The sequence below is a fragment of the Nelumbo nucifera genome, chromosome 1, assembly GCF_055504915.1.
Source record: "Nelumbo nucifera cultivar China Antique chromosome 1, China Antique-T2T, whole genome shotgun sequence".
Taxonomy (NCBI): Eukaryota; Viridiplantae; Streptophyta; class Magnoliopsida; order Proteales; family Nelumbonaceae; genus Nelumbo; species Nelumbo nucifera.
In genome coordinates, this window is record NC_142649.1 from 42,469,899 (window position 1) to 42,482,010 (window position 12,112).

Below are 12,112 nucleotides of genomic sequence, written 5' to 3' on the forward strand. Positions count from 1 at the left end.
TCATCTTCAGTGGGAGCAGTCTTTGGAGTTTTCCTTGGGTGTGAACACCTTCGTTGGGAGTTACTGCTACTCCGTATCAGGTACATCCCTCTCCTACCTTTTGGTTTCTGATCTAGTTTGGTTCTTGGTTCAAGATTGATCCTTGAAAATGCAGATTTTCTAAAACAGGGAATGCGATTCCCATATGGGAGAGAGAGAAATTTTTGAAATTTTGCCCAACCTACCTACAGGGTTCGAGCATCCATATGATGGATCTCTCATCCCTTCAACGACCTCCTGCCTGGGGGAAGTTCTGCTCGACTCGCTGTGTCAAATATTCCAGGCAGTCAAGCACGGCTTGGAATTGTTCATTGGTGACAAGATTTTGCGTATTTCTCGTTCTTCGTACCATGCTGATTCGTTGGAGCTTGGGGACTTGTTAACTTGCTATAGTTCTTTCGGGGAACGTATCAGTGTCGTTCCCACAGATAGTGTCAATTGTTGGTGCTCGGAATGGCCGAGGACAACAAAGTAATTCCGACCCTGGACTCTGAAGGCTGGTTGAAGGCTTTGAGGACTCGAAGAGATCGCCGCTGAGGCCGAGGTGTGGTGGACCCCGAGTACTCTAGAAGTCGAGGATAAATGGCCAAAGTGTTGCATGGCAAAGACTCGTCAAAGGCCCCGGGTGAGAACCCGAGGCAAAGTCTCCGATGGTCAAGATAGTACAGGGTAAGAAGGGAGAGTACCGGGACGGGATCCTGGTAGATAGTTATAGACTGAAGTCACTACCGCAGTTATTGCAATATCTATTATGACAATAGTTGTAAGTCTTGAGTTTTTGTAACCCCCCTTACCTAGAGCGGGGTCCTCTATTTATACTTGAGCTGTCTGGAGGTAAGTGGAGATGAACGCCTGAGATGGGAGCCATACAAGGGCCTATAGCGGGTTTGGCAGGGTCAGGTGAGCACATCGTGGTTGGCTCCGTACTATGGGGGCAGGGTAATCCCTGTTGTAGTGGATCTCGTTCCCTAATCTGGCACTCGTGGGCTGGGCCTCCCAGCCTCAAATGTGCTGGGTTGGATCACCCCACATCACCATGGTTTTCAAAACTGGACCGGATCGGATGGTCGGACCGGAAAACCGGAAACCAGTTAGGTAACTTGTTCCGATTTTCCCCAAAATTGGATATTTGCAAAAAAAAAAAATGTTGATTTGGTCAGCAAACCGCTGACCCGAGTGGTTGAACCATTCAACGGTTTTGACTGCTTTTTTTGTTAGAATGGGACAACCGTTGGGTTTGAACGGTCGAACCATTTGACCCAAGAACCGGACCCCTAACCGATTCGTTCTCCGGGTTAGTTTTAAAAACCTTGCATGATACTTAAAAAGCTTTGATCAATCAAAATCCTCGCATGAATTTTGATGAATACTACCTGATTGATTATCACTTCTATTATATTGGTTGATCGATTCCAACTGTTTCCGGTAACATGTCTTTTTTTCTGACGCTGTTTTGGTTTTCCCTACCTTTTCTTTCAAACCAAAGATAGTATAATTTTTTGTTAAAATGACACTTCTTTTGGTAAATAGTTAAAATGAAAAGGTACTTCTTTGGTGAAGAACCAAAAATAGAAATTAGATTCGAGTTATCTTTATACATTACAAATTATATATACAACAAAATATATGGTGGGGTGTGGTTTTTTTCCGGTTCAAAAGAACCAAAACTGATCCCGACACAATTATAAATTGGAGACAATTCAATCCATTTTTTTATTGAATAAAACTATCAAGAAAATCATTCAGCGTTGGTAAATTAAAACTCACAATGGTCAATCTCAAAGACAGATTAGGGGTAGGAGATGGTAATAGGTAGTGGGAATTGTAAGGATTGATTTGAAAATGGTTAGTCAAGAAAGCCATCATCCAGTGTTAGTCAAAGCTATGTGGAAAAAAGAACGGAATACAGACCTAACCTATGGTGTTTTTTTTTTCTTTAATAAAATGGTCATTGTTAGGGTATGTTCATTTCCTCTGAACTCTTATCTTTTAAAAAGGAATCTTTTAATTTTAAAGAAAATTTAGTTCTTCATTTCCTCTTATCTCCTATCTCTTAAAGTGCAATCATACAATTATTTGCTTTTCAATGATACCCAAAAGAATAAATAATAACTCTCATATATGGTGTCAATGGATATTTGGTAGTTTTCAAAATTCAGAAATCAAAATTCAGAACAACATTCTTTGTACTCAGAATTCAAAGGAAAAAAAAATGGTTCACCAATACCAATATACCTCTTAATGTAATTATTACACATACAGATGACTTGAGAGCAAACGAACAGGCCCTTAGACTTGAACCCATCCTATGACACTAATATATAACCGACCAAAAATAAAATATTATTAGTATTGAAGAAGAAGACGTAGCTAGGACCTGGGGAGAGAGAGAGAAAAGGCTAATAAGGATAGGCCACAATTACAGATTGAACGGCAGATATATGTGTAATCTTAAATACAGGGAACCCTGCAGCATTCAAAAGCTTCTTCCATTCTGCCTCAGTCCTCTCTTTTCCTCCAGTGGTGACCATCATGTCCAAATCCAAGCTTAGTCTAGTCTTTGTTAAGGGATGCTTAGATTCCAAATCTACTACTATGTCGACGATGATAACTTTTCCACCCTCTCTAGGCACTGATTCCTTGCATCGCTTTAGAATTTCAATGCATTCACCATCATCCCAGTCATGGAGGATGCACTGAACCACAGTACCCAAAAAAAATATCAGTAGAAATTACAAAGAATGAATGCTGAAAATTACAGAAATTTTAATACTAGTAGGGCTGCAAGGCCAAACCCAACCCAATCTGACCAGAAAAGGGGAAGATTGGATTAGGACTAGGGTTGAGAAATGCCAATTCAACATAAAGTTGAGTTGGGTTAGGGTGGAAAAGATGACCAATTAAAGCAAACCCAAACCTTGATTGATTTATCCTGACCATAAAAGAAATCGCTTGCTCTTATAGTTTGTCTGCTAATTAAGGAATTAAGAAGTTGTGCTACATGGTGAAGGAAAGTTCGAATATCAAATTCTGAGTCAAGAATGATATGAAGAGATCGAAACAAATTCAATTTATTTACCTTCAATAAGATGGCATCGGCACTAGGAATGTGTTTGAACATGTCGCCTGCAATCCGGTCGACCTCAGGGTAATCAGGGGAGTCGGCAATGACATGAGGTAGATCATAAATTGTACATTTTAGGTGGGGAAAGGCCTTGGCAATGGCTCTCATGGCAGTTCCAGTGCCTCCACCAACATCCACCAACGACATTATTCCTTGGAATAAATCCTTGCAGTCTTGAACCAAGGCTGATATGAGGAGTTTGGTATCACAAGCCATTCCTTCATTGAAGAGCTTATTCTTCTCCGGATGATCAGCCATGTATGTCCATATGCTCCTCCCTAACGCCTTCTCAAAAGCTGTCCCCTCGCCGCACAAGCTATCCTTGAGGCAGTGCCAGGGTGCCATGAAATCCTTGTCGGTGACCACTAATATGATTGACACTATGCTCTTGTCCCACCCTTTTACAATGAACTTAGCCGGTGGAGCCAGCCCATATCGTGCTTCGCCATCTAGGGTTTCCTTGGTGAAGATCTTCATGTGCACCAAGTAACGCATTAACCTGTGCAAGTGATCGGTGTTGACCGGTTGCACAGGAATTTGAGCCCCCAGTTCAGAGAGCGTCAAGGGTTCTCCCTGCTTATGGATTATGTCTGCAATTCCGAGGTCAATGGCACATCGGAGGACTAAACAGTCGGCAAAGCCATAAACGAATTTCCAGATTTTAGCCGCCGCTGCTTGACCTTCCTTCTGAATTTCCATTCTCCTCTCTATTCTATGCCCCTCGTAAACTCAAAAGCCGGTGCCCTGAGTGAGATAAATTACTAAACTTAATTAGAGCTCTTTCTGTCACTCAGGTGCTAAGTGCAAGTGCAAGTAGTCACGACACAGCCTTCCTTTTATATGTTTACACTTCAGTGTAATAGGAAGTCTCCGATGTAGACGTAGTAGTACATTCCTTTTGACCGCCCACGCGCTAGAGCATGAACCACGTGGGCACACCATATTTGCTCGTGAGTGATTTAGTTAAATTGAAGGGTCGAATCAATAGGATGCACGTGCATTCTGTACTTGCTAACGTGGAGCGTAGTAAAATGAAATGGGATAAACATTGAATGCTGAGATTTTGTATTGAATTTTTAGTAGTAGATTCATAATAAAAAAAGGGTTTTTAACACATATATAAGAGCAACTTTTTGCCTTGAATATCAATAAAAGATAATATTTTTATAAGATAATAAAAATAGAGTAACTTTTTTATGAAAAATATTAAAGAAGGGCAATGATACTATTCATTCTCTTCCTCTACCTCTCTATTCATCCGAATACACTGGACTGAGACAAAGCGAGTCGTGCCGAACTGTGCACTCGCTACACCTCACAAACACGACCGTTCTGGGTTTCTCCCCATCAAGCCACTTTAATATTTTGCCCCAATCTCCTTCCCTTTCCTTTGCTTCTGTGCTACTCGGCGCCGGTGGAAGCAGACCCACTGCAATCACCGGTCTCCACCATATCTTCTCGACCAGGTTCAGATAATCTGGTTCGTACTCCGAGTAACTACGGATGGCCACGGCCTACATGCTTCAACAGCTACAACCACTCGCTCGTTGTTCGTTATACCGAACGTATTTTGCCCAAAGAACCTAGCAAATGTGGTGTTTGCCTAGTGGCGCCGAAGGCAACCGATGACGGGAACGTGACCCACTCCGGTGAATGCTTTCCAGTGACGTCCAGTATTTTGCATGGCCGTCATTGGTAAGGTACTCCAGGGGTCCGTGAAAGCACAGCATAGGAGCAGAGTAGACAGCGAAGGTGATTAATGGGACGTCGTATTCTCATGCGATTTCGGCCATCCAGCAGGGGATGAAATCTTGGATGATCTAATCGGGTGATTCATTAGCGATGAATTGCTTGACCTGATGGCGCAAGAGATCGTAGGCCGCCTTGAGGTGCTGGATTTCATCCATGGAGACGTCGATGATGGCTTCAGCTCCAAGGGGTAGCCCCTCGACAATGGGTAAGCGGAGCTCAACAAAGCTTACGAGAGCAGCTAAATTTGGAGGAACTTTTGGGAGCCTTAGGACGTTCCTGGGAGTGGCGATGAAGGAGGCGCGGATTCCAGCCTTGGCCAGAGCCATGGAAAGTTAGAGAAAAGGGATCAGATGGCCGAAGGCCAGCCACGGAACCATGACGACATGTAGATTGCTGTTAGCCTTGTCCCTCTGCTAATTTTTCTATGGCTGCTTGGACCAGTGTATTCAGATGAATACAGAGGCAGAAGAAGAGGAAGACGATGAACAGTATTATTGCATTTTATTGATATTCAGGGCAAAAAGTTGCCCTTATCTGCTAGAAACCCTAAAAAAAATTGCTTGTTATTGTTCTAGAAGAAATGAAACAAAATATATGGTAGAATTAGGACGGTTTTTTTTTTTCCTTTTGTAACGAATTAGGACGGTTATTGATACCTCTTTCATCAGCTATACCTCCTTTTTGGTTCCTTCTTCCATAACTGGTGACCGAATTGATTATCTTAATGGATAAGGAGAAGATTTTAAAATCATCACAAACCTTGTGTTTTTATCTTTTCTATTGAAATTTCCCCATTATTATATGACGATTTCTTAACTCTTCATATATACAAATAGAAACAGATAGACTATAAACGGCATCTCTTATGTCAATGACACCAAAGGGATATTAAATGAACGAAATTGGGATATGGATGGAATATAATGAAATAGAGCCACTTTGAGATTCCCTATGAAATGAGGCATGGAATAGAATCACAACTAAGAAGTTCCGAGAGTTACAAAGGAAGCTTTGGGCTCATATTAATCTTGGGTTGAGAATGGAAATTGAACTCTATGAGATCTAATCTCTTATTGTTCCTCAATAACTCAATGGTAGAATAGTCGATTGTTAACTAACTAGTCGTAGGTTCGAATCCTACTTAGGGATATTTGATTCATTCTAAATTAAAAGAATTCAGAATGAAACGGCTCACTTTGACTGTTAGGAATAGGTAATCCGTTCCTTGTCTTTGTTTCTATTGCAGCATTTGTTTTCAACAACTAGCCAATTAAAATTTTTCAGATGTACTAGTACTAGCAATGAATTAAAGATGCAATCATCAATTTTCGCGCTAAGTGATAATTCAACATAGGTTCTACATCTTAGAACCAAGCCAATTTTAAAACAGCTTTGTGATAATGGAACCAACTAGAAAAAAAAAAAAAAAAAAAAACATTAACGCTACAAAGACCAATGCACCAATTGCGGTACAATAGCATTGTAATCCGCTAGTTATTTCAAATGCTCGCCAAATCTAAAAAAAAATCAGAGGTTATTTGTATTCCTTGGAAACCTCCACCCACATCACCATTCAATATTTCTTGGCCCACTATTGGCCAAACCACCTGGGTGTTGGGTCCAATGTGAGTAGGATCGCTTAGCCATACTTCATAATTGGAAAAACAGGCACCATGGAAATACATGCCACTCTACCAAAGAAAGATGATGAAGAATTGGCCAAAATGAGCACCAAATACTTTACGAGAGATCTCCTCCAAATCACAGGTATAACTATCGAAAACGTAAGCATCAGCACGTAGGTTCTAGACCCAACTGATAGTCTCAAAGCCCTTAGCTATTGTTCTTGAGAAATGACAAGGTCTGGCCCATTCTTGGGATCCCTATTCACCAAAATTTTAACTTCTGATTCCGATTAACAAATAATCATTGAGCCCTCTTTCCAAACAACACCCGCCAACAGTCAAGTAATCAATGAACCTATGAGAGATATTTAGAATTAGTTCATTTCTTTCCTATCACCCATCTACCTATTTTCTCTAGTTATTCAATAAATCAATTATGATTTGGAAGTCGATCCAGGTCAAGTGTTTGGATCTATTATGCATAGCCATGAGATGCACAACGTACCTTTTTAATCTTGTAAAACCCTTTCCCAGCTTCAAGTTGACGCAAAAACAAATTTTTGATGCAACATTGTGTATTTAGATCTCAATGTATAAGTGGCCAACTGAAGCAGCTACTTGATATCTTACATGGAACATATTACTATATACTATATTCCAAATCACGGAAGCAATCATTAGTCATCAATAAGAGAGACTCCAAAATGTGTATCTATACCTAAATTTAGTTTTGTCAATCGAAGGTCGTTATGAGTATTGTATTGTATTAATTTGAATAGTGGAAAGGAATATATTATATGTTGTAGAGCCAACAAACATTTATAAAATATTAGAATTTAACAAAATAAATAGAATGTTCTTATTCAAACCGCCTCGTGATCTTCAACCAATTATGTGCTTCAATATAATTACCTGGAGTAAGCACTATAGCTTGTTTCCAATACTCAACAGCTTTGTCAAAACCAAGTCTATGCAATTTCACAATCTCCCTGTTGAATGGTCTGTGTAAGTACATATGTTCCCCTACAACGATGACTGCAATAAAGGCATCAAATTAACCCATGATGGACCCACAACCATTACAGGGCCATTGTGAACCTGCGATGAACCCGTAACTCATCAGACACTCGCGATGAGCTCGAAGTCATTGTGAACCCGTAATGGACAAAGGACCATCACACGATTGCAATGAACCAAAGTCACTCACGACAGGACATCTAGAAAATCAGTAGAACACGTCAAACTAACTCTGGCGTCACCTACGCTATGTTAATACAAGAGACCCGCGAAGGGAAGTAGCGCACGTGCACTATGAGAATTCTCGGACAAAAGGAAATTTCATCCTATAAAGATCTCACGTCACACATGGCGAATCCCTAGCACTGTCCTCCTGACAACCGACACTGAATCGAATATCCCCTTTCCAAATAGGAGTCAAACCCCTTTTGGCTCCTTTCCTTTAGGGCCTCGGGATCTCCCCTTATAAAAGGGGCATCCACACCTACTTCTATTACCCAAGACCCCTAGCCTTTCTTCGTCCTTCAAGGAGACCACTATACTCTACCTTTGCACACCACTTACAATTTGTTCTCCTCGGTCATAATAGGTAGGTAAATTCCTTCCCTTAGAATCATACTTGAGAGTTTCCTACCTCATACGGCTCAGCAGTCAATTCTTTTGGTGTCCCATCCTAATCTACCATATCTAACTAAATGAGATTTCTTGTAAATCTGTTCCATTTTTCTCAAATTAACCGAAAGGGGGGTTAATTACATGAGTTTCAGACTTTTGATTAATAATCAGTTGTCTTTTCTCCCACCTTCAGATCAAAAGAATGAAGCATAAACATCTCCCTCTATCGTTAGAGTTTTCTGAAAAGTAACCATCTTGGTTTCATATATAAATTCATATAGAATCTTTGAAAAAGATTTACTCTATAGGAAAGAAAAGACTAAGACCTCATTTGGCACACCTTTTTACATGTGCTATCACTTGTTTAAAAGCTCGACAACCCACGTTTTGATCTTTTCCCGTTTGGATAGAAAATGATCTAACAACCAAAAGATGACTCCCCGAAAATATGCATAAAGCCTGTTTTGAGTTATTTTCGAGAAGTTCCAAATGGAGTTTTTCCAACTTTTTTCTTCCATATTTGCACTGAAAGACACGCAAGAAGGCATGCCTTAGAAAAATAGTCTTCAAGCTATTAAGAATGCAAAATCTCACATCACCTTTTCACTTACAAGTCTATCGAAAGATCTTTCAAAAAAATCTTGCCAAATGGCACCTTACTATCTTTGAGATCTAATAACACACCACTGCTCAATACCTTGAGTGGATCAAACCTGTTACATGCGTTGATTCCTAACTTTCATTTCATATCATAAGTATGCAGTTCTTATTGTATTGGCCTAAAACCTTGCTAATTTATCTTTATGGTACTTTCTCTATCAACTAGATCCCGTATCCATAAAATATAGTATATAGGCATATCTATTTCTTATATTTAGGCTTCTATCAAGTCTCTTCACTAATGCTTCGGACAATGCATATGTAGAAAGCCTCTTTTGTTTTTATTATTTATTATCGGATTTTATCTTTTGTTCCTGGAGATACTCGCACGTAATGACAGATCACGACCATGTTATTAAAAGCATGTGGTAAATGGGAAAATGAGAAAACCTAGCACTTCAATTTTGTAGGATGCAGCACTTCAATTTTGTAGGATGCAGCACTTCAATTTTGTAGGATGCAGTTCTTGGGCCCACAGGTAAACCCAAATGGGAAATTGAGAAAGCACAGGGAGCATTTTTTTTTTTTTTAAACCATGAATAAAGGTCGCCACCATACGTCCAGACTCCAGATCCACTGCAAATTACGGAAAATGATAAAGTGATTGTAGAAGAGAGCAATTCAACAAACAAAACGGTGTTAATATTTACATGGACAATTGTCTTGGCTACACAGTGAATCCTGTCGATATTTTTACCAACCGAATACAAGAAAAAGAGAAATTAATGTGGGTAATTCCAACTTACAATTGAATGATAGCTTGGATACTTAAGAATGATACCTGATCTATAACCAACTCCCGCACCAACACAAGGACGGCTTAAAAGCAGGACGAATATTCCACAAGAGAAGCAAAGAATAAAGCTTCAATGATCTATTTTCAATCCAAATCACCTGATTATCTATTACAATTATCTTCTGTTGAGGATGCCTCAGAAGCAGTGTCGTCCACTGTTGAATTTGAGATGGTCTCCAATGAATTTCCGTTTTCATTATCTGAAGCACCAGAAGGCCTCTCTTCAATTGGTTGTCTCAAGAACCAATACATGATGCTTGCTGTCAAAGTGAGGATCATCTTTGGGTTCACCTGATGATACAAACCACCACGTCTTAAACTTAATTTGAGGTCAAAATTAATGACCATTACTGAACATGACTTCCTGCTAATTCCTACCTAACGTATTGATTGAAATAATTCTTAATAGTGAATAATAGGGAACAGCAAACAATTGCAGAAAATATGGGCAACTGACTCCTGAAATAGTAGTAGTAGCAGTAGCAGTAGCAGTAGTAGTAATAATAATAATAATAATAATAATAATAATAATAATAATAATAATAAAACCCCTTACTATTTAAATAGAATATAGGGCAGAAAACCATGTGAAGTTACAATACTTAACATTGCCATCAATTGCAGAAAATATGGGCAACTGACTCCTGAAATAGTAGTAATAATAATAATAAAACCCCTTACTATTTAAATAGAATATAGGGCAGAAAACCATGTGAAGTTACAATACTCATCATTGCCATCAACAATCATTTGTGTGTGATAAAGGGACACTGAAGGAATGGAAATGATACTAAAATAGCCATAAGTTAATATTCATCACCGGCTTACCTCTGTTATGTCTTCTGGGAGCAAAAATATGGAGCATCCAAGCTTTCTTGCAATACTGATAATGTAGGTCGCATTCATTTTTTTCTCCTCATCTGCATTATCCACATTAAGTTACTTAGATCATCATAATATCGAATAACATAAATCACCTCCCCCCTCCCCAGAAAAAAGGAAAAAAAAAACTTAAAAAAATATCACACACACAAATCAGGTCAAGTTGGGAGCTTCCCTACACAACCTTTGTTTAATCCTTAGTCCTCAGTTACGTAACCTACCTTGAATTGTTATTTTTTTCTCAAGTAATATTAGCCACTCAACTGGTGTCTTGCCACTTTGGGAGGTCAATTTGGGATTGGGCTTCCTCCTTATTTGGACGCAGTTGGAATCCCCCATCAGACTTGCAGGGCCTTTTCTCCCCTACCTTTTTCAGGTGGCGGATAAAAAGGAGAAGGATAATGTGTTCTAAACTGTCGGCCAGAAGTACCCTTGCCTTAGTGCTTTTTGGGCCAAGGCTCTGCCTCCAAGGTGGTTTTCATAGATGCCTTTGTGGATCTCTCAAAGCATGTACTCGCCCTCCTCTTGGCGGAGCATCGGAGGTAGGGCAAGGTAAAAGAGATTCAATACAGCTTCCCTTCGGGCAAAGTGTAGTGGGCGACCTGCCGTTAGATTCGTTTGGCCCGGTTTTTGTTGTCCGGTAGCTACTCGGTCAGGAGGAAAGCAATGATAGGACCCATCCAGGACAGCTTAGCCTGTACTGGGTGAACTAGAACTTCTTCAATGGAGGGGTGAGCTAACTTCTCCACACGGACGGTCGAGGGTTACGTCGGAGGTGCTTGCCAATTTCAATAGGGCGTCATCTCTCATGTTCTCGGGTCGCAGAACCTGTTGTAGGGAGAAGTGTTGGAAGTGGCGGGCGAGCTATTGCACCTTAGCTAGGTATTTGGCCATGCTTTGCTCCCTAACCTCGTACTCATCATTGACTTGGTTCACCACCAATTAGGAGTCATTGAAGACCTCAATATGCTGGGAGCTAAGGTCTTTTGCGAGCTGTAGTCCGGCAAGGAGGACTTTATACTCGGCTTCATTGTTGGATGCCGAGAAGTCAAACCTCAACGTGTATTCTACTTCGGTGTTGTATAGGGTGAAGAGTATGAGGCCGGCTGCAGTATGTTGGACATTGTGGGAGGAAAGAAACTCCAGGATATTCTCAAAAACCCAAAGAGGAGCAACAGATCTGAGGGCTATCATACATATTAGGGCAGTACAGTGGCTGAAATATTTGGAACTATTCACAGATTACACTGTGGATGACATGTTGAGGAAGTGGGGTAAAATTGCAAATTGCACACAGACCAAGTCAATAATGAAAGTGGTTTGAGCTCCCCCACCTAGAGGATTCTTGAAATTAAACTTTGATGGATGCAATAGGGGAAATCCGGGGCAATTGGGGATTGGAGGTGTTTTTAGGGACGAAAATGGGGTCATCTCTGCCATGTTCTCAGGCCCAATTGGAGTGGGTGACTCCCTTAGAGCTGAGATCCTTGCAGTTATGGAAGGAGTCCGGAAAGCCAAGGAGTTGAACATCAAGAAACTCATAATTGAAGGGGATTCAGAGATGGTGAAGGAAGGCTGACTAAAGATCAAAATGGTTTATGG

The 12,112-nt window shown here is 40.3% G+C and overlaps 2 protein-coding genes and 1 pseudogene across 2 annotated transcripts in view; all 3 read right to left on the minus strand.

The window, feature by feature from the left end:
- Positions 1-2,235: 2,235 nt before the first annotated feature.
- LOC104587969 ((RS)-norcoclaurine 6-O-methyltransferase-like) lies at positions 2,236-3,986 on the minus strand. The gene is made up of 2 exons (XM_010245752.3): positions 3,119-3,986; positions 2,236-2,735 (listed from the first exon to the last, which is right to left on the minus strand). Exons 1-2 carry the CDS (start codon positions 3,860-3,862, stop codon positions 2,439-2,441), a joined length of 1,041 nt encoding a protein of 346 aa, XP_010244054.1. The 5' UTR covers positions 3,863-3,986; the 3' UTR covers positions 2,236-2,438.
- A 331-nt stretch (positions 3,987-4,317) lies between these two features.
- Positions 4,318-5,613, minus strand: LOC148803182 (UDP-glycosyltransferase 91C1 pseudogene; annotated as a pseudogene).
- A 3,839-nt stretch (positions 5,614-9,452) lies between these two features.
- The window catches only part of LOC104587971 (Actin binding Calponin homology (CH) domain-containing protein), a 61,723-nt gene continuing 59,063 nt past the window's right edge, over positions 9,453-12,112 (minus strand). The window contains exons 13-14 of the mRNA XM_010245753.3: positions 10,457-10,548; positions 9,453-9,919 (exon numbers count right to left, since the gene is read on the minus strand). Coding sequence (XP_010244055.2) covers positions 9,731-9,919; positions 10,457-10,548 — 281 coding nt within the window. The 3' untranslated portion in view covers positions 9,453-9,730. The remainder of the gene's footprint in view (positions 9,920-10,456; positions 10,549-12,112) is intronic.

Coding starts and splice junctions, on each gene's coding strand:
- LOC104587969 (XM_010245752.3), bottom strand. CDS start 3,862: ATGGAAATTCAGAAGGAAGGTCAAGCAGCGGCGGCTAAAATCTGGAAA. Junction 2,736..3,118: donor CCGATGCCATCTTATTGAAG/GTAAATAAATTG, acceptor ACTGTGGTTCAG/TGCATCCTCCATGACTGGGA.